Below are 22,757 nucleotides of genomic sequence, written 5' to 3'. Positions count from 1 at the left end.
TGAGCTTAAACGAAAAAAAAAAAAACAAGCAAGAAATCATACAGCATTTCGTTGAAAAACACGTCTCGAATTTTACGGAGCACGAAGTTTTGCTGGACTAAAAGGGTTCGCAAAAAAATTGACTGGGTACGACGACAATCATGTTCAAAACTTCACGAACAACGAAGTTTTGATATAATAAAAGATGGTATTGAAAAAAACCTAGTGCACCACAAATGTATCCCGATCTTCCCGAAGATCGACAGCCAGCGACCGGAGAGCAATTGGAGAGCGAGCAAGGAGTCCAATTCCGATTGAATGAGATTTCCAAGATCAGAGATTTCCTGGAAAATTAGGCCAACCAAAGAAACCAGCTCAGACGAACGTATAAAACTTTTTGGAACGTCTTTTATAACACCGCTCAAGTTTCCGGGCTCATCGCGGTTGGATCTGGAACGGGGGCTGTGGGGACGCTGGCTACGGGGGTCGGCGCCGTCGTGAGCATTCCTCTCGGTGGAATCGCAATTGCTGGGGGTCTGGTCAGCGGAGTTTGCGTGGCCCTCGGAAAAGCGACCATGAAAAAGGTTGAGAAGCACGAGAGCGTCAAACGGACTGCCGAAAGTAGTTTGAACACTGTCAAGAATCTGGTTTCAAACGCCCTACAAAACGGACAGGTGAGCAACGAAGAATTCCACCTGCGGGAGATGGAGAATTACAGGAGTCACAAAGCCAACATTAAGCACCGAACTCGCGCAGCCCTGATCGAATTGACGGCTGACAGAGAAAGAGAGATTCGTACAGAAGCAGAAAACGCTGGAATGGAGCGGGGGAAAAAAGAAACTCTGGAGAATATCCTCAATACCGCTGGGTTGAAGAGCGAGGTAAAAAGCTAGAATTTAACTGTGTTTTGTGGAAGTAAGTTCAAAAAAAATCTGCCTGTGTGTTACCCCACCGAACTCGCGCCGATCTGATCGAGTTGACGTCCGACAGAGAAAGAGGGATTCGCGCGGAAGCCGAAAAGGTCGGCATGGAGCGCGGAAAAAAAGAAACGCTGACGTCCTTGAGCAACAACATGGGTTCGTGGGCTTCGGAGGCGGCCACCAGGAAGTAAAAAATTAGAATTTAGTTTTACCGTGTGGAAATAAAAGAGATGGCGAATAAAAATCAAAACCCCGACGAAGAGCCGAAAATGCAAAACCTAGACGAAGATCTGGTCACGCTGGAAGTCAGAATGGAATTGAATGAGGAAGAAATTAGAAGGAATGAGCGAAACATTGATAATTGGTACTTTGGAATGGTCATTGGCGCAGTGTGTACCACAGTGGCTTTTGGGTCAATGGAATCCATGTTTCGCCAAAGTACACGAGCAATCGATGGCCTTCGGTTTTTGACTCGAGTAAAATTTCTTTCGTGATCTCGTGAAATTTTTTGAATTCCTCGATTCTTTCCTGGAGCGCTTTTTCTTCCCGCGTCACTTTTTTAAGACTCTGTCCTTGTTCTTGTTCCAGGGGCTTCCGACGGAATTTTCCCGTTTGGTCGGGGAAAAGTGCCGAGCACGTTTTTTCGCAAATGAGGGGTTAAGCGGGCTCCTGAGTAAAGGTGCTTCTGACAGGGATTTCCCGTTAGTCGAGGTAAATGAGCTGGGTGTTTCTGACAGGGATTTCCGTTAGTCGAGGTAAAATGAGCTAGGTGCTTCTGACAGGGATTTCCCGTCAAAGTGGCTGGCAAAAAATGACACTAACCCCCCTGGACGACGGGTGACAACTACTAAAAATTCACCTGAGATGGTCTGAATGCAAGTGGCTAATATAGATGAAATCTGCCTTCTCCAGTCTGTCTAACCAATCTGCAGGAGGTTCATGAAGGAGCCACCACCCTCTGGCAAAAGCTGGCCCAGTCAACCAAGGATCTGTAAACATGATGGTGCCATTGAAGTTGAGCTCCATACATGCATGGGCTAAGTAGGTGAACTGTTAAAGACAAAAACAAGTATTATATGAAATTTACTACTGGTTTAAACTTTCTGCATGGTTGTTTGATAGCATGTAAAACTACGTCATTTTAAAGAAAAGGTGAACACTGAGCGCTATTTATCTTTATTCTTGTTTTCATCTTTACAAGGAGTAAACACTGGTATAATAACATTAAAACATGAGAAAAAGAGCAACAAATAGCATGGACATTTTCAAAAAAACTTTTTATCATGAATTGTAAGGAATTACTTGGCTAAATCACATTTAAAATATATGTAAAAAGCACCCTCAATTTGCACACAAATATACAGTTTATAGACTAAAAATTACCACAACAAAGCAGAAAAAGACGAATAAAGGGACAAACAAACAAATATGTATGTTAAAAATGGCTAAAAATATATGTCTTTACTACTGCGTGATACCTGTTGGTATTGTCCAGGTCTAGAATTGAACATTATACAATTTTTGTTAGAAAATTGAAAAAATGACCACATCAAACAACCGTGAAAATATTTTGTCAATATGCATCACTGCCCAATCAACAATTTTACCTGCCTATATACAGGCATGGGACTACGCATTTATGAAAAAGTCTGAAAAAGCGTGTAAAATTGGACAAAAACACCTGAAAATGGGCTGAAAATAAATAAAACTGTGGGAATTTTGACATCAAAAAAGACTGGTTCCAGAGTTTTGACTGGAAATTCTCATGCCTGTATATAATTATAAGCATGCCTATATCATGTTTATTATGCCTATATCATGTTTATTATGCCTATTGCATAAAACATGTAACTATCCCATTCTGAAAGTGTACATTGGTATCCTGTGTCTATTGCTAGTGAAGCGTCATACATAATATGACAAATCAAATGAAGTTGTATTGTCAAACAAGCACAACATATTGTTTTACAATGAATTTTAATACCGTAACCACTCGGGTATATATAAGCCCACCTTCGGCTATAAGCCCACTCCCTATTTTTCAAACCATTCGGGAACAAGGGTGCACTCGGGTATTTAAGCCCAGTAGTCATTTTGGCTTAGTTCTTAAATCATATCAATGCTGTTCTTTCACATTTTAAGAACAAATATTTTAAAAATATCAGTTCAAAATTAACATTCCGTAGTTCAAATTAAAAAAAATTAACAAAGATGATAGAAATTATTGTTGATTGGGCATATTACAAAAGGGGAAGATGTTTCTTATTTTCAAATTTAACTACTAGCCCCTCCCCGGTTATAAGCCCGCCCCCATTTTTGAAGTGAAATTGCCCATCTAGGGGGGTGGGCTTATACCCGAGTGGTTACGGTAATATATTATAAATCACTATAACATTATGTTTGAGGCTGTAAACATACTGTCAAAAAAAATCCCCAGCCTCACTAACTCAAAAAGAAATGGGCAATGTCAAAGTAATAATGTGGTTGAAGCTGAAGAATGACTTGTTACAAGGATACTACTCCTAATTACGAAGGATTGTTCTTTGTCCAGGAGTAGAAAATAATAATAAATTATATATCATATAAATAATTGTGAAAGAAGATCATAAAAGCATCTATACTATGGTCAGCTCTTACCCGGGGCTCTTACATTTAATAGGCGATAAGCATTGGAATTTTGTTACTGCACGAGACAATTAAGTTCCAGCTTATGCACACGTAAATTCTCAAAAGCGTGCATCATTCACACAATACGCAAAGCAGTGCGTATGTGATGCACCTCGCTGTGCATACACCATTCTATATCAATCCATGATGTTATGAGTCCTGCCTATTATGAGCTGATCAGAGTATAGTAATAACAAAGCCCTTATGACATTCAAATATCAATATAATGTAAGCAGAGGAAATGAAGATAACATTCACTTCCCTTCCTAATACTGTATCAGCTTATCAAAATAAATAAATTTATCAAACTTTAATTGACATATCCAGAATGTTGGGAACATTTCATATTGTAACTAGAGCGGTTCTCGGCTTTCGCGGTTCTCGGCATTCGCGGTTCTCGGTAGTGTGGGTTGGTCCGTATGTGACGTTTCTGTTCAGAACCTTGTGTGACCCTTCCCCCCCCCCCCAGAAAAAAGTCATCCGCCACCACTGGTTATAACAAGGGCCTTGTAAATGCAACTGGCGAGACAGAGCCTCCCATGACGTTTGTGTTTTCAGTCTGATTTCAGTTCCCTAACAGGTACAAAGTTTACGCATTATCATTAGGCCTACTAAGTATTGTATGTCCTATAATCTCTTATGTATGACATGGATCTTTACCATGATTGTGCAAGCCAAAAAAATATCATTTCAATACCCCAAACATGCGTTAAAAAAGACCATGTTTTACACATGCAACCTCAAGTTTAGACATATAATTTAATTTGGCCTAAACCCTCATGCACGGGAAAAATCATGCCGCCACCATTGGTTATGACAAGGGCCTTTTAGGGTGCACACAAGTAAATAACCCCCCACTGACTTTCTGTACAGACAGGGGCCGGGAAAACAACTCAGTTCTTCAAAACTTCCCCTTTCTGCAAGCAGAAGGTCAGATGACGACATCCATTGTAGAAATTAATATATATGGATTTCAGAATTTTTTTTTCCAGAAATATTGTAAAAAGTTCAACCTATAACCCATACAGCTAACGCCACCTCACAAACAGCTTGGTGTTTCTGAAATGTAACACATTTTGAAAGTCATCATAAAAAGTCGGATCCTGCTAAATTTACACAGACAATCTAATTTACAGGCCTAAATGAGGATTAAATATGAATCAGGGCCTAATAGTTGCCTTTTAAGCCTTTTCTAATGTATTACATTAAGTCATATTGCACATTTCCTCGTTTCAAATACTGTTTTTTTTCCTTCCAGGGTGTAGCTAGACTTCTCCGTACTCCACTTGCCAATTGTGCTTCTGGCTATTGCATTTAAGCTTAAAACTCTGATTATTATTTGTGCACAATTGATAGATTTTCACATCTAATCTTTTCAGTCACCGTACTCCCTCTGTTTGTTAGCTTCCCAAGTGGACTACTGACTTTGGATTGCGGATAACATTTTTAACACGGGATTCTATGGAGAGTTAGGCCAATTTCTGGCCTAACTAAAATTGGTCATGATGTAATGCATCTTTAAATGAATCTGGCTTGTGATTGGTCCCCCAGATATCGTTATTGATTGAGGATCGGTAGAGTAAACTAGTAAACCAGAGTTCGTAGTATCTGATCCAAGAAAATGCACTTACTGTGTACGTTTTAACAACCACTGTTGTCTTTGTCAACATTTGATGAGGAGTGACTGCAATAGATATGGATTTTCCCAAAACAAAACAAACAAAAATAGGTCTTTTGGGAAATAAAATCCATATCTTCAATATGAAAGGTCAAAATTTTTAATTGATCGTCGGCTTTTCCTCCCAGCTACATACACTTTAAGAATATGTCATTAGATTTATAAAATTTACTTCGAGGACTGTTATATATCAAAAATTTGAAAAATATCAAATTTTAATAATTTGTCATAAAATTTGCATTATATCGTGAATTTCAAAAAATGAAAATTATTTGATATGAGAAAGACATTCTTCGTATTCAGAATGCAATTCGATATGTCTGATGTGCTCTCATTTCCCACAAAAAATACTGTCGAAACGCTCAAAACGCTCATTCCAGATCCCTTACGTATATGTCATATTACATGTTTCACATTTGTACGATTTTAAATAATTCTTTATCATGTTTATAGGACATGCTCTGTTATATTTTTATATCCTCTTTTCATCTATATATACTACTAAAATAATAGCCGTTGTCTGTCTGTCTGTGTGTGTGTCTGTGTGTGTGTCTGTCCGGCTATGCGTTCCGCCGCGCTTGAGTTTTGAAGGTCATCGGAGGTCAAGGTCTAAGGTCATAGGGGAAAAATACCCCACATGGATACAAAGCAGCAAGTGGATAAAAAGAATCCACTAGACAATCTACAACAAGTTTCAAGCTGCCCAAGCAGGTGACAAGGTCATTCCATTCAGCTTTTGGCTATCTGCCCAATTTGAAATGCACTGTAAATGTCTACCCAGAATGCATTGCTGCAAATTATGCTATAGTGTTTTCCCAGCATTCATTGCTGAAAATGATTTCTATCATGCGCCCATACCCCAATAAGCGTCCATACCCCAATAAGTGCCCATACCCCAATAAGCGCCCACGTACCCCAATAAGTGCCCATATACCCCAATAAGCGCCCACATACCCCCTAATAGCTAAAGGGCTATTACAGCTACAGGCGCACTAGTACTAATAAAATAATAAGCGGTCTCTGTCTATCTGTCTGTCCGGCTTTGCGTTTCGCCGTGCTTCGACGCATCGCGCTGAAATTTCGCATATAGATAGGTATCGGGAAAAGCATGTTGGCCATGCGGTTTTCAAGGTCATCGGAGGTCAAGGTCAAAGGTCAAATGGGGAAAATACCCCACGTGGATACAAAGCAGCAAGTGGATAAAAAGAATCCAGTAGACAATCTACAACACGTTTCAAGCTGCCCAAGCGGGTTTCATTCAGCTTTTGGCTATCTGCCCAATTTGAAATGCACTGTAATGTCTACCCAGAATGCATTGCTGCAAATGATTTGTACATTTCAAACTTTGTCCGATCGGGCCCAAACTTGCTGGCAATGAATTCTATAAGCGCCCATACGCCAATAAGTGCCCACACCCCAATAAGTGCCCATACCCCAATAAGCGCCCATACCCCAATAAGCGCCCATACCCCAATAAGTGCTCTCACAGCATCAGGGCTCTCACAGCCGCAGGTGCACTAGTTCTTGAAAAGATAGATCATGCTTTTTATTTCACCCATTGTGTATTTCTTTATTAATTTGTGTTTATATGGCGATTTCAAGTGGGATAATAACTCCTGGATGACGTAAGCATAATGTTGATAGATTTAAATATCATTATAAATAGGCACTTAATAATAATGATATTGAAATAAATTGATAAATAGATACATTAATAGATAAATAAATAAAAGATATATAAGCCTAGATAAATAATAAATAAATGATAAACTAGGAGTAAATTGCAAACATTAAATATCTTAGAGCAAATGAGCATTTAATAAGTTTTTGCGACAAATATTTTGCTCCTTCTTGTACGTTTTATCATTATTTTATCTTTTACTAATTCTTTTTTGGGACATCCTCGCTTATTTATTTTTTATGTGTTCCTCTTATCATTTGTGAAGTATTTCTTTATTTTTGTTTTAGTACAAGTGATCACTGAGTATGTTTAACTGTGGAAATATCGGTAGATAAGGTGTTTTTTATTTCACCCTTGAGTATTATGTATAAGTGTATCAACATACATTTCACATGTCATGATTTTTCATTGTTTTATTTTAAAGCAATTCTTTAGTGGGGTGCATGCTCTCATATATAAGGTGTTTTTTTTTTTTCATGTTCCTCTTGTCATTCTTGATAGATGGCTGTTTATTTATGTCGCGTGTTAAGTATTTTTTTTATTTTTGGTCGAAGTGTATAATTATCATCAGACACATGTCACATTTTTATGTATGATGTTGCATTATTTAATTTCAAATTATATAATTTTTTAAACGTACTAACGTAGTTCTTTATTTTTGTTTCTGTGAATATCATCCGAAAAGTAGGCCTCCTGCACATTATGATTTTCCTTGTTTTATTTAAACTCTTTATTGAGGTACATGCTCCTCTTATCGTTATTGACAAGTCAGCACATGCTGTACGCTGTTTATTTATTTCGCCCTCATTTTCTTTACTTTTGTTTTTAGATCTTTAGTTCTTTATTTTTGTTTCTGTGAATATCATCCGAAAAGTAGGCCTTCTGCACATTATGATTTTTCCTTGCTTTATTTAACTCTTTACTGGGGTGCATGCTCTCTGCTGGTTTTTTTCATGTTCCTCTTATCATTATTGACAAGATAGCACCTGCTGTACGCTGTTTATTTATTTCGCCCTAAATTATTTCTTTACTTTTGTTTTAGATTTTGAAGTTGATATCATGATATCACACGCTATGTTTTATACCAACCGCATTGTCTGTTTAAAGACAGTTCTTGTTTTAAATCCTGAATACAATGTCAACATTCAGTTCGTTCACCTCACAATGCGGTGCGATGTTATATAACTGTATATATTGCAGGGTTGCCAAACCCGCGATGTAATAGGCCTAGGTCAATATGACGAGTTTTGAAGATTTTCCTCGCGACAATTTCCTGTCCTATAGACACCAATTGATGGTTAAGAAAAATATTGCATAACTTCTCAACATTGGCTTACGCGACTTCTGGTAGTTTTTATCTCATAGAAACCAACGGTTGATAAAAAAATATTGGGCGACTTTTCAATGATTTGACCCGCGGTTTGCCCTCATTTGTTTGGCAACCGTGGTCTGCGTTAAGTGAATATATTTCGGTAAGAAAACAATTATCATAGACCATGTAGACAGAACGGACAATGATCATAGGCGCGCTCCTCCATTTTGAGAAATATACTTTTACACACACACTACATTTATAATTAAAATGATCAGCCTTAAGGGATCTAAAATGAGCGTTTATTGCGTTTCGATAGTATTTTTTGTGGGACATGAGAGCACCTCAGACCTATCAAATTGCATTCTGAATACGAAGCATGTCTTTCTGATATCAAATAATTTTAATTTTTTGAAAATCACAATATAATACAAATTTCATGACAAATTATAAAAATATGATATTTTTCAAATTTTTGGTATATAACAGTCCTCGAAGTAAATTATATAAATCTAATGACATATTCTTAAAGTGTATGTAGCAGGGAGGAAAGGCCGACGGTCAATTGAAAATTTTGACCTTTCATATTGAAGATATGTTTTTTTTTTCCCAAAAAGACCTAATTTTTTTTTTTTTTTTTTTTGGGAAAAAAAAACCATATCTTCAATACGAAAGGTCAAAATTTTCAATTGATCGTCGGCTCTTCATCCCACCTACATACGCTTTAAGTATAAATCATCAGATTTATAAAGTTTACTTCAAGTACCGTTAAATATCAAAAATATCAATTTTTAATGATTTGCCATAAAATGTGTATTAAATTGCGAATTTCAAAAAATCAAAATTATTTGATATCAGAATGACATTCTTCGTATTCAGAATGCAATTCAATATGTCTGATGTGCTCTAATGTCCCACAATAAATACTGTCCAAACGTTCATACCCCAGCCCTTAAAGTTTTACCTTTTAGTGGGTTAAGCCAAACCTAAGTGGATGAAATATAAATCAACACTTCTGGCACTGATTGGTTTCCATAGTTGTTATATGGAATACGAGCTGTCTGTAGCTACAAAATTGTCTGCAAATCGGCTTTTGCCGGGCCTCTCTTTTTCGGCGTTTTTCTCATTAAATTAGGGTCCCGTTCAAATAAAAACTAAACTGGTGTCTAGATGTAATCACAGTTAACACACCAGAAAAATGATAGAATATACAACAACCTAGTTACACCTGTAGACCGCGAACAAACATGCACCTGGCCAGACCTGGCCGTATCACTTACTGTTCTCCCTACGGATACCCTTAAGGGTCACACAATAAGAGAACAGTGCTAATGTGTGGTGACTAAATCTTTGGAACAATGGTTTGAAAGTGCGTTTTTGACATGCCTGAAGGATATTGAACAAATTTAGCTTAGGCTGCCCTCTTTTAAGTGTTGGGCATTTTTGTTAGGGGTCAATTAAGGTCAAACAGGGGTCAAAATTATAAATGTCCCAATTCTTTTAAAAATATACCAAATTACTCATCTGATCATAAGGAATCCAAAAAAGTATAGTGTGGCCTGTCAGCGACCTTAAGTTACTATGGGCAGATATGTGACAAAGGTCAAAGCACTCCCAATTTCAATGATTTTGGTGCCTAGTTATACATGTTATATGTTTTTTTACATGACATATTCAACTGAACAGCTTTAAAAAATCCAAATGCATGTCAAAAACACTTTCAAACATTTGTTTCAAAGATTTGGTTACCACACATTATCACTGCTCTCTTGCTATTGGTTTACACAAAGTAGGCCATGCAATCTCATATATGTTTTTATATGTTTTTTTGGGCAAAACTTAGTATCAAATTGTGTTTTCTTTGCAATTACATCCAAGGTACATACTTAACATGCATATGTACCATAGTTTACAATCAGCAGTTTATATTTACTTAATGTTTGCAAGACATTTACAACTGCAGGTGCAAAAGTAATCATCTTTCTTTCAACTGCAATGATGCTAACAATTCATATTAAAGGAGTATTTCGTGATCCTAGCATCCTCTATTTATGTCATTTTTCATTAGATATCCACGAAAAAACCTATTCCCAAAATTTCAGTTGATTCCGATTTTGCGTTTGCGAGTTATGCATGATTATGTGTATTACACTGCTCCATAGACAATGCGTTGTAATTTCGTTCTGGTGCACCAGAACGAAATTCAAATTTCACGATATCTTTGCTAAACGAATTAATCTGCAAGAAATATTTTGTACATAAACATTATGTAGCCAGAGTATTCCAGTGATATAAAAATCTCAACTTTTTTTGAGAAAAGTGGGGGATGAGGCTGTGGATCACGAAATTCCCTTTTAATGCTTCAATATCATTTATATTATGGGCAACAAATTTTATTAGTCGGCTGCTGATTAATAGGCCTATAGTATATTAACTTTAGTGACACAATGTGTGATGTTTAAATTGGTCCAGATATATATTTAAAAAAATACTACAATATGGCTACATGTACTTTTTAATTTCGTAAATATTTTTTTTTTATTTTAATTTCAAAAAGCGTTAAAGGAAACTTATAAGTTGTTAATCCTAAACAGTTTGGGTGGTCTAAAAGAAAAGATCGCCAAACTTGCTGGAAGTTAGTTGTAGAGGTGTATTTAAAAGGAGGCGTTTAGTTGTCACTAAAATAGATTATTTTTAAGGAGTAGCGGCAGCGCTTAATAGCAGTTAAGAGATCAGTCTATCAGGTTTCCTTGATAAGGGGCGCACCATTAGATTTCCAGGGGGGGCATGGGAGTTTTTGAAAAAAAAAACTTTGCCCACTAGTGAGAAAAAAAAAAAACTTTGCCCACTAGTGAGGCGAAAAAAAAAAAAATTTTGCCTCACTGATGAGTAAAAAAAAAAATTCCCCCACCCAACTTTGTATAAAAATGTACATTAACATTGAAAAAACAAAATTTGGTCCTCTTGGAGGCGAAAAAAAAAAAATTCCGCCGCCTTCGGCGGCGAGAAAAAAAAATTCTGCCTGACCCAAACTCCCATGCCCCCCCCCCCTGAGAATCTAATGGTGCGTCCTGCACATTATGACACCACATTGAATAAATACATACATATAAGAGCTTTTAAAGTGCTATTTCAAAAAGATCAATGCGCTAAGTGATACACTGCAAAAACAAAAGAATGAACAAAAGCAAAGAGTCAAAAAGGATAATAATGACCTCAAGAAGTAAAGTTACAAGCAATTGAATAGACAAAGGTCATCCAGTTTTAAAAGTGACAAACTGGCCTATACAAGGCGCAAAAAGATTCAAACAAGCGCAACAAAGAGACAACACAGTTTCTTCAATGAAGCATTATTTAAAGCAGTTTTTATTTCAGTTTTTACTTCCCTGTACTTTTCATAACTTTCATTTTATTTGTCATTTCATTTGTTTCAGTTTTCTTTTGTTCCTTTTCAGTGTTATCAAATAAAGGCATGCATAAATTAGCCATTCACCCCTCTCAAACCAGATGTCTAGTCCGTCGAGTTTTGAATAGGCGAAATTGTCATTTAAAAACTGGACCTTCGTCTAATCAAATGCTTGTAACTTTGCTTCTTGAAGTCACATTGGATTCAATGGGGTGTCATAATGTGTCGGATTAGTTAGGGCATCTATTAAACAAATGAATTTACCCAAATATGGTTTAGTTTTAAAATTAGGATTTTTCTTCCAAGTGTAAGGATACTTTTTTGGCACAGTATATAGCACCCACCTTGACTTCTCCTTCTTTAAGAGGTTGAGGGTCTCGTGCATTGAACTCCCACGGTTGAGGTGGACGCAATTCAACTAAACTTAACCGATCCTGATCGTCTATCTCCGCCACTATATGATGAGAAATAAAAGCAACACCTTGCAAATTATAACACTTATCAAAAGAAAAAAAGCATTGAAAAAGATGACTTTCACAAGTCAGTAACAATGTGCTGTATTTTAATTTGCCAAAATGATATTGAAGCAAAACAAAAGCTCATTTATCTATCTAATGTACCAAACAGACTGCCTAAGTGTTTTACTTGCTGCCAAAATTGAAACAAGTGAAAAGTATTTGAAATCACAGAACCAGGTATGTGATTTCACAGATTCGGTCTCTGAATTCAATCAGAGGAGTCTGTGAATGTACAGCGCCCAAAAATGATATACTAGTACTAAGGTAACTAGTTTCAAATGCTGATCCCCTGTAATAATAGTGGAAGTGTCCAGAGTAAAACTGACATTGATTTGATATACATACATGTACCTATTTGTGAAACGTAATCAACACTGTTACAACTTCCTTCCTTTCCAATGAAACTTGTTCCGCATATGATATAACGTAAGTTTACCATCAATAGTGTTTTTTTTCTCTAACAAGGATCTGACTATGTGACAATGACTAGTACACTTCTTGCTGCCTACTATACAATGTAAGAACTCTTAGGGCATGTTAATCTTGAATTCAATGTATTACTTACCTAGCTGTTCTTGGCTAAAACTGTCAGGTGGGTTGACATATCTCATGGTTTTGGCATCTAGTTTCCATCCATGCTTAGTACATTTCATAACACTAGGTGAAAGGAAGGAAAAAGAAGGGCGGTCAGATCTTTCCATATTCCATCTTTCATTAAGGCCAACAGATGTACTCATTAAAACACTTAGTTTCCAGATTCGAGGCGGTTTTGATAGGAGGAGCAAAAACGTGTATAATAATGCCCAAATAGGCTAGTGGTGGCTCCATTTTGAACACGTTTTGTTCACACCATCTTAATGAAAAACATATCTCATAAATTTTACTGGGGTAATGGGTCGGTGTTCGGATTTATTGGAAGGAGCTTATTGACTACTCAGACCATTTTATTGCGCCATTCATTCTTTCAATACCTTAATTTATCATATGCAATACATGAGACATGACACATGAATATACTCAGTTTTAGATGCAGGAGGAAATTAGTGTTAAAGCTGCAAGAGCGAGTATTGATTGTACGTAAAGTTATCTGGGAATGGTTGTGCTTGAACCCTATACCTCAGCACTGTAAAGCGACGATAGAAAAATATGCTAGCTCGCTCATCCACTGTGGTAAAGCTTTCATCTGATACCAAAATGAATCTCTAACTAAGGTTTTGCAAGGAAAAATGGGCGATAAGGCTGTCGATCTGCATGGTGATACCTTTTAAAAAGAGCATTAACATAACAATGCTGATTCTCAATCTCTTAATATATCATGTGGTGTGTCCCAGGGTAGCATACTGGGGCCACTCTTTTATGTCACATGATAAGATCATATTTTAAAGTATATACCCAAACTGTAAATTGATGTTGTGTGCAGACGACAGTACTTACTTACAATCCTAATTTCTCATAATGGTCCTAGTGTCATATGACAAAAATGAGGCCAAGTTCTTGAGTCTTGCAGCGTGGCAATTGGCTGGTAGACAACAAACTGTCTTTACATCTCTATGATCTCGGAAAGACTGAATGTATTATCTTTGGCTCCAAAAGGAAAATAAAAAAATGTTGACAATTTTTCTGTTGAATGCTCTGGCCAGGAGTCTGTGAAATATCTGGGTATTAACATTGACCAATCTGTGTCTGGGGAAGCAATTACAAAGAATATTATTCAAAAGGCCAATTCAGGATGAAATTTATGTATCACAATGGCAGCTGTCTTAACCAAAACTGTCGCAAAATTCCGTGTTCAGCTTTAATTCAATGTCACTTCTTCATGGTATTCCGGTCTTACATGTAGTCAACAGCTCAAAAACAAACTTTAAATCACTTAAAATAAAATGTTGCGCTATATTTTGAACCTAGAACCTCTGACACATATTGGTGAAACTGAACTCGGCAGTCTGAATTTTTTGAATGTAGAGTGTTGAGTAACATTTTTAAAATTATGTCATGTGCACCCTATTTGTGCCAGTTTTTTACTAAAACGTCTGAAATTCATAATTACAATACCAGAAGGCGGCTTTTGATTTCCATGTGCCTAAAATCTAAAGTTCAGCTGCAACACTACTTAACAGTGCAATACCGGATTGGAACATGCTTCCAAATGATATCAAAAACATCCCCAATCTTAATCAATTCAATGTCAAGGGTCAGCCCTCGAATTAAGGATCTGAAGGGGCACAGCAACTTTTTTAGGGCAAGTTGATAATTGCCTTGGATTTTCACTGAAAAGGCAAGGCAGCACGGCAGTTTGTAATATTTCAAGAGAGCATCATGGCAACTGTGTAAATTTGAAAAGGGCACCAAGGCAATTTCAAAAGTGAAGAAAACACACACAAACATAGATAAATGATTTTATAATGAAGGGGCAGGGCTGGGGCACCGATGGCAACTTGATTAGAGGGCACGGCAAGTGACTGCCTTGGGTAAATGACTTATTTTGAGGGCATTACGGCAGTGGGGATGGGCATCCACAGCAAAATGCCATGGGTGCCGTGGGTTAATTCGAGGGCTGTAGGCCCTAAGGGTGCAATAAGGAAACATCACATGATCCTAATCTCCCATACAGAGGTACATGTATAGGCCTATATGTATGTAGATTTCATATGGAGTCATCCATTCAGGTAACCCACCCAATTAACATATGGGGGTCATTGGGTGAGAACATGACCTTTTTTTAATGTGAATCTTTGGGTGAGAGCCAAAACAGCGCCACAAAAACCTCGAAAATCGAATTTCTAGTTCTAAATGGCTTCAATTTTCATTTTTTTTTAAATAAGTAACAAAATCAGTGAAAAATGAAAGTTGCTGTTCAAGTTGAACTTGTAAGGGTCTTTGGGTGACAGATCAAATGGAAAAATAGGGGGTCTTCGGGTGACAGAGCATGTGTTCGTAAAAAAAATATGGGGTCTTTGGGTGCTGAAAAAGGGGGTCTTAACAGCCCTACATACGCATCACCTCCAAAGTTGGAATGCCCCCCCCCCGGGCTCTTTGACCCCAATGTGCAAATAAACACATATTTATGAGCTTTGTATGTGTTGGGTACAAAAACTCAGCTTTAGAATAATGATTATTGAATGGAGGTTATTGAACTTGACAATGAGGCATGATGTTATTTTAGCTTGATAGTGCTACATGTTTACAACCCTGCAAAATCAATTTACACCAATTTCTTATGTTGTGTGCAACATTTTTCTTTGAATTGAACATTGTTTTGTATTGCCACAAGGAAAAATATTTCCATAAGTTTTTTCCTAAACCTGGCATTACGGTAGCGATAAGACTACTCTGGTAGACACTATCAAGTGTGGAGTTTCCAACCACCCTGAAATTCAGTTTGCCCCCCCCCCTCCAACAAAAAAATATTCCTCGCACCGCCACTTCTTGTATTATATAGCACCCCTAATTTTATGCAAAATTTGTAGATAGGTCCTTGCGGTAACCCACTTCTATGGTTTTTAATTTTGAGGTCCCTTTACTTTTAGTGCAAACTTTATACCAGATGTGACTTAGTTTTAAAAATATTCCCAGTATTCGTTCGGTACAAAAATCCCAATTTCACCAAAAGTGCAGCAGGGTCTTGTAGTACTAAACTATTTATCGGCCTACTACATGTATGTCAGAGCATGTCAAGAACAAAATAATAAAGCAAAATAGAATTTAATCAAAGTATTCTTCCTCATTCACAATTGTTCTATCTAACCATACATGTGTATACTCTTGTCTTCAGAGTCTATGTTACTGTTAGCTAAGGCATTATTGCAAAAATTAGCTAATTTTAACATGCCTGGTTTATTTTCATGAAACAATCCATGAAACATTTTGATAGCTGCTTCCTTTTACTAGGCAAGCTCACTGTGAGCCTGCAGAGTCCTAGTTGACCACTTCCTGTTTTTAATGAGGTATTGCCATCAATATGGAACTGTGACACAGCAGATGATGTTGTATCTTGCAGCAACAATTAGCAGTTAGAACATATGTTTTTACCCCATAAGCATTGATAAGACACATATACACATAATTTTTCATTTCTCTTGAATTTATACTAAAGTAAGTACCGTGAAGTTGAAATTTTCGCATCGGTACCGTATTGCCCAAGTTGTTGAATTTGCAATTTTAAGCTTCCTTACATTGTACACAAAAGGAATATATTCGCATGTTGTTATTTTTGTGGTAGCTGCACTTGAAACCTGAAAAGTGCAAAAATAAATGTAGCGTGAAAATTTACACTTTTACAGTAATTGATATTCTGTGGGCCTACTATCGTTTCCAATTTTCAGAAAGGATGTGGTATCTTTTCCTTAAAGCAAAACCATGATTGTTTCATTTGGGATGTAGCATACTGATATTTTATAAATATGCAGACTTCTATTTATTTTGATTATGGCTCCAATTGCGTTTTTTTGACATTTTTGAAAAAATCTAAAATCTTTTTTTGTTGCGATTTGTAATTATTGTTCGCGGATTTGGAGAGTCACTGGACCTAACATCAAGTGCTACCATCATTAAAAAAAAATTGGATTTTGCGTTTTTTGGAAAATCGGGGTGCGTTTTCTTGGCCTCCAAAATCGCGTTTTCTTAGCAGGCCTAGATTATGATATGAGCTATGTTCTGTCTGTGCTCATCAATGCATATCTTGTGTCCACCAATGGACAGGCCTTAGAAAAACAAGGCAATTCTACAATCTCCTTGCAGGAAAATTTGGTCATTTGGAGGGAAATTTTGCTTTTCTGTATATAAAGAATTGTAAGAAATGGTGGAAAATCCTGCAAATAAAGATGCAGGGAATTTTTTTTCTCTTGCCAGGAAATAAACACAATTTCCAGGCCTGCTTTAGTTGGAAATATATGTCTTACATTGAATAACATTTTGTTGGCCTGAGAATTCATTTCACATTCCAAACTGAGCATCAATGAGAATTGACCCAAATAATCACCAAAACTATAAAACATGTGTTTGTTACTAACTATAGGACTTCTATTGGCAAAACCAAAACATGCCACATTAGCGGTTCAGTGACTTCAGTCAATAAGGTACAGTATATTGCTGATAATAAACATGATACATGCTGGGAATGAAAAGGGCTCAAAAGTTATTCATCACCCGCAACAGCCAATTTGAGCACTTTTCATTCCCAGCATGCATCACTTTTGCCTATCAATTGGTATCAGCAATATACCTTATGGCAGGAATGTTCAAAGTATGTTATTCTAAATAGAACAGTGTTAAGTTTGAGCTAAAATCTGTACACATACAAAAATATTGTAGTCACTTATTTAATTGTAATGAGCCTGATTACACTACAGATATGGACATACATTTTATAGCCTTGTTTAATGCTATTGCATGGTATATCTTGTCACAAATTAGATTTAGTATTCAGTACCGAGCACAGTTTAACCATGTAACAAAAACCAACCAACTCACCAGCTTTCTGGCGCTTCCTCAATATCTTTGATAAATGTGCCGCCTTGATGTTTACACTTGTTGCGACATGCCTTGAGTTCACCATCATCTGGATTATTGAATACCACATACTTCTCATTCTCTGACTTTGTGATGAAATTCACACCATCCTTAAGACTGGTGGTCTCTTCATGAGAGAAGGTGAGTAGAACCACGTGCTCTTGCTCTACCATGATGAGATATGAAGTACCTGTTGAAAAAAAGAAAATTAATGGCCACTGTGAAATAACAAATTTCAAAGTGACACTAACCTGTTTTGGGCTGTGTTTTCTTTACTTCACAGTACGACAGCAACTTAGCTCACTTCCGGTAATTTTTACCGGCGTGACCTCTGCTGTTACGTAACGTAATGTTGAAAATCAGGTGGCAAATACAGTTTTTCAGAAAACATCAAAAAAATGGAATACACGAGTCGTTTCTCCCTTCATTTCCATATTGAGCCCATAGATAAGATATGAAACATGAGTATAAGGCAAACAGTAACATGTAAAAGTCCAATTATTGTGGAGAAAATGAATGTTTATTGTGCGCGAAGTAGCCTACAAAATGAGAAAAAATACATGTCACGATCACCAAAATGGTTATCTGCAACTGTGAGCCAACGCCGGTCGTATGCTTTTCTGTAATGATAGATATTAGCTAACTTGAGCTTGTATTAAATTTTCAGCGAAAATGATTGGTGGAATAATCGAGTCGTAGGTTGGAAAGTTGCTTTCAAAACGGCTTCCCCTCGCAATCGTGCGTGACCATTAGTGACCAGTGTCAGTAGGAAAATTAACAGCCGGCCTTGTCCATATAATCGATTAATAATTGTCAGGATCGTCCAGTTGACTACAGTGATATTTATTTATTCATACAAAATATCGAAGTCAATATAAAACGTAATTTCAAGCCATTTGACTGAACTTACAAACAGTTTATGCTGTAGGATTCGAACCTTCAACCTCTGGCACTTCAAACCACGGTGTCAACCACTAGACCATCACAACCTGCTGTATACCATACTCGTTTCTTTTGCAATCTTATTTCTCATTCAGGGACTCGATCAACAATAATATTTTTAAAACTGCTTTTAAGTTCAGCCAAATGAGATGATATTACTTTTTATATTGACTTCAATATTTTGTAAGTCAATGCAGTATTTTGCTTGAATAAATAAATATCACTGGAGTTAACTGGACGATTCTGACGATTATTATTCGATATAATGACAAGGCCGGCTGCTATTTTGCTAGTGACACTTGTCACTAACGGGACACGCACGATTGAGACACGGGCCGTTTTGAGAGCAACTTTCCAACCTACGACTCGATTATTCCACCAATCATTTTCGCTAAAAATTTAATACAAGCTCAAGTTAGTTAATATCTATCATTACAGAAAAGCATACGACCGGCGTTTGCTCATAGTTGTAGATATAACCATTTTGGTGATCGTGACATGTATGCAATTTTTCTCATTTTCCCGGCCACTTTGGACATGTTCAAGCTTCTTTATTTTCAATGGTGGTGGTCAGGGCTTCATCCAGGTCTTTACACTGGTTTAGGTCAGACGGTGTTTGCCTGCTGGTAGCATGTCTTGGGTGCAGGGATGTTCTTTTCCTTCCAGTTATGTCCCTGCGCTTCTGTTTCTTGTTCTTGGATATGCTGGGTCAGATCTGACGTTGCTCCAGCTTTGGCCCCAGATACCTTAATCCATTGTGTTTTGTCATAAAAAAAAATCTTTTTTCTCTACTGTTTGTATATTTCCTTGATGCTTTTGATGTAATGTGCAATCTTATGACCTATGCCTTAAATGATGTTTTTACTGTATTGCTCTTGATGTAATTTGTTGTAATATGTGCAATTGTATGATATAATGTTTTATATGCCGTTTTTATTGTGTATTATATGTATGGCCTTGTGCCACCTGGGAACCAAGGGAGAACAGTGCCAGTGCATTGATTGGTCACCCCAGGTTAAATAAGAAATAAATAAATAAATAAATAAATATTATTCAACTTTTACTCGTTTTTTGTTCTTTGCACAAATGTTTGGTATCTTATCCGTGATCATGATATGCAATTTAAGCAAAAAACGAGCCAAGTCTCCCATTTCTGGAGCTATTTTGCTAAAACATGTTTGCCGGCCAAATTTTCAACATTTAGTTACGTAACCCTTGTTCACCAACCCGTAAAAATGTTCTATCGAACAAAAGAGGTCACGAAGTTGCCGTCGTACTGTTCTGTTGTTTGTTTGTTGTAAAAATATGGGACCTGAATTAAATATTATCCATGGTAGTACTTGACCTCCTGTATCCCAAAATAATGGACATGGTTATAATTAACTTATATTTCAATCAATTGAAATGTTTTTAACTTGCTTGCCTTGGGGTGGTCCAGGTCCTAGATTTCGTCTTGGGTTTGTGAGAATCAAAATCCATCATAGTCCCATCGTACCAGATAATACCCAAATGTATATGTAAATGTCGTCACATTCTCAGTTACTGGGACTAGCTATCATCATCATGAGACTAAGATCTAGAAACACCACCGAAATGCTGTTTTGTTAGCTGAATCTTTTTGATGAAAGTCAATCTTTGACAAGATGTAACTTTGCTACGGAAAGTATGCAGTTTTGGCTTTCTTTAATAGTCAAGGGCTTTAATTTGATATAAAATGATGCAGTTTGATGGCAAATTTGAATTCACCTGGCATACCTACAGATGTACAATAGGCATATGTGACACGATCAAGGGAAATGAGTCGGATGTGGCTAATATTGATTTTGAGATATTGGTAAAGAAAGTGTTAAAATTCTTTTGTTTTATATTGTTTTCAGCGATTGATAAATAGGTATGCTAGGTGAATTCAAATTTGCCATCAAACTGCATCATTTTATATATCAAATTCAAGCCCTTGAGTAAACAAAGCCAAAACTGAAAACTTTTTTTTCATAGCACTTTCCGTAGCAAAGTTACATCTCGTCAAAGATTGACTTTCATCAAAAAGATTAAGGTAGCAAAATTCCAAAAAACGGCATTTCGGGGGTGTTTCTAGATCTTAGTCTCATTATGATAGCAGCTTTTAAAAAGCCTTTTTTTTAATGGAACTGCTATCAAAATCCCTCTAAAATTCCATGTGCGATTGTCTTATCACCATAAAAAATCATATTTTTGGGTCAAGTGAAGTATAGAAAACATATTTATGTAGGTTTCCTTCTTCGGCCAGTTCTTTTAAATTTCTATGTACATATGCATTGACATTTTCGGTGAATTTGGCTGACTAGCAAATATGTGTTAACTAAGGTTTGTCTGGGATACATACATACATACTGTACTGATAATCATGATAATTGCACTGTCAGCAAGCAACTCTCTATTCAATTGCATGGGGAATTGGCTCCTATACGTGGATACCGTGACCCAAATGAAAAATTAATGTATCCTGTACTTCATTATTCTTTCCTGTCGAATTATGCAACCTTTGATTTTCAGTTCCTGATCATGCATGCATGATCATGATGATCCAGTACGAGTAAGCTTTAAATAAAATCGTAGCAATTTGTGAGGTTGGGGCGTTGCCGTTGGCACGTTGGGCGAGTCTAAGGATAATCAAAATTCATTTGCATTAACTTACCAATTGGACTCTCAACTCAACAATCTGGTGCCTGAATGTTTGACAATGATGTATGGGTGTGAGACTTCAACTCTGCTTCAACGCAAACATGCAATGATCAACACGGGCTTGCACGGCGCTGACTTATGTCACGTCGACCACCGGTCTATTGACCCTGTCATACTTCCATGCCGCTTGCCGCTGCGACAAGTGGCATGACGTATCAGCCAATGGCAAGCCTTAATTGTGCCCAATTCTCTGTAATGCGCGTGCGCACCGCCGCTTAACGGCAAGCGGCACGATAGTGTTAAACTAACATCGATGATCGATTCATAACCGTGTGTGCTGGAAACGATAATTGATTGGTATTCCCTGATTCAATGATTACATGTGGTGGCGCTAATCAAGTAAATCAAAGGACCAGGCCTGGACCAGGCCAGTGTAGTCCATAGAGGCCCTGCATCAATTTATCGATTGGCTCCAAACAAAGGATTTGAACCGGTGTCCTTCACCGTAGTTATGGCGGAGTGCAGTCCATTCAATTAAATGTTGTCATCAACCTATTTGATCGTAGAGCAGGTTTATGTGTGTGAGACGAACTGTCACGGTAGATTGCAATCATGCTTTTGTTGAATGCATTTGAGTAGTCCGCCATATTTACGGGATGATACGTCACATGCAAGGCCTCTATACAGGACCAACGCAATAATTAGCAGTATAATCAACGCCGTCAGGCGTTGGTCCTTACACATTCGAACAGTACCCCCAGCAGTGCACTCTCATTATAATAAACAGTGACCAAACCAAACCAAACCAGTCGATGAGTTGCGTCATGAATCCAAATATGGAAAATAGCCCCACCCATTATACGGGCCATCAATCAACCGCATCTATTATATAACTGGGACTCTCAAGTCATCTCAAGTGCTAGGTATCTCAATCGATTGATTTTGGTACAGTCAACCGGCCGGTCACAGATACAGGCCTTGGTTTCTTTTTTCTGAGTGCATCTGTCTATCCTCTGTGAAATTGTACAAATTATGTGGAGATAACCTTGTGTTTATTTAATTTTGCAATGCTATTAAGTTTCGAATGACACATAATAAATGTTTTCTGGTTGTGAAGGGTCCAATCTATCATTATCAGATTTCGCTTTAGCGAAAATGAGTGAAGAAATGTGATTTTTGGAACAAAACAGATTGCTCAATTTTTGGGTACAAAGTCGGGTAGTTTTTTGTCTTAAAGAATACCTCCAGCAGACAGATACTTCTGTTTTTTTCAGTGTACAAACTTTACATCATTCCCTTCCAAATGCCATGACAATCATATCATATCAACGTTGCAAACGGTCAAATCCACGAAAATAGTACAAAAACGCATATAAAATATTTTGTCAAAATTCGTCTGTGTGGAAGCCACGGAATCAATCAATATTGCTTTTGTAGTAGACAAGGACATAGAACCAATCGTGCGTGGAGTTTATACAGGCGCGT

At 37.1% G+C, this 22,757-nt stretch overlaps 1 protein-coding gene across 1 annotated transcript; it reads right to left on the bottom strand.

Annotated features, from left to right (window-relative positions):
* Positions 1–1,754: 1,754 nt before the first annotated feature.
* On the bottom strand, positions 1,755–22,393 carry LOC140145037 (cytidine monophosphate-N-acetylneuraminic acid hydroxylase-like). Its single transcript, XM_072166828.1, has 5 exons — positions 21,286–22,393; positions 17,631–17,859; positions 12,727–12,818; positions 11,988–12,097; positions 1,755–1,949 (listed from the first exon to the last, which is right to left on the bottom strand). Exons 2-5 carry the CDS (start codon positions 17,840–17,842, stop codon positions 1,755–1,757), a joined length of 609 nt encoding a protein of 202 aa, XP_072022929.1. The 5' UTR covers positions 17,843–17,859; positions 21,286–22,393.
* Between the last annotated feature and the right edge of the window lie 364 nt (positions 22,394–22,757).

The sequence above is a fragment of the Amphiura filiformis genome, unplaced genomic scaffold (assembly GCF_039555335.1).
Source record: "Amphiura filiformis unplaced genomic scaffold, Afil_fr2py scaffold_119, whole genome shotgun sequence".
Classification (NCBI taxonomy): domain Eukaryota; kingdom Metazoa; phylum Echinodermata; class Ophiuroidea; order Amphilepidida; family Amphiuridae; genus Amphiura; species Amphiura filiformis.
Note: the sequence above shows the minus strand (reverse complement) of the source record. Positions and strands in the feature narration are given on the sequence as shown.

Excerpts from the sequence above, each read along its gene's own strand:
- LOC140145037 (XM_072166828.1), bottom strand. The coding sequence starts at position 17,842 with ATGGTAGAGCAAGAGCACGTGGTTCTACTCACCTTCTCTCATGAAGAG. Across the intron at positions 12,819-17,630 it reads GAGGAAGCGCCAGAAAGCTG|TGTTATGAAATGTACTAAGC; the intron begins GTGAGTTGGTTG and ends CCTTTCACCTAG. Across the intron at positions 1,950-11,987 it reads TTAAAGAAGGAGAAGTCAAG|TTCACCTACTTAGCCCATGC; the intron begins GTGGGTGCTATA and ends TGTCTTTAACAG.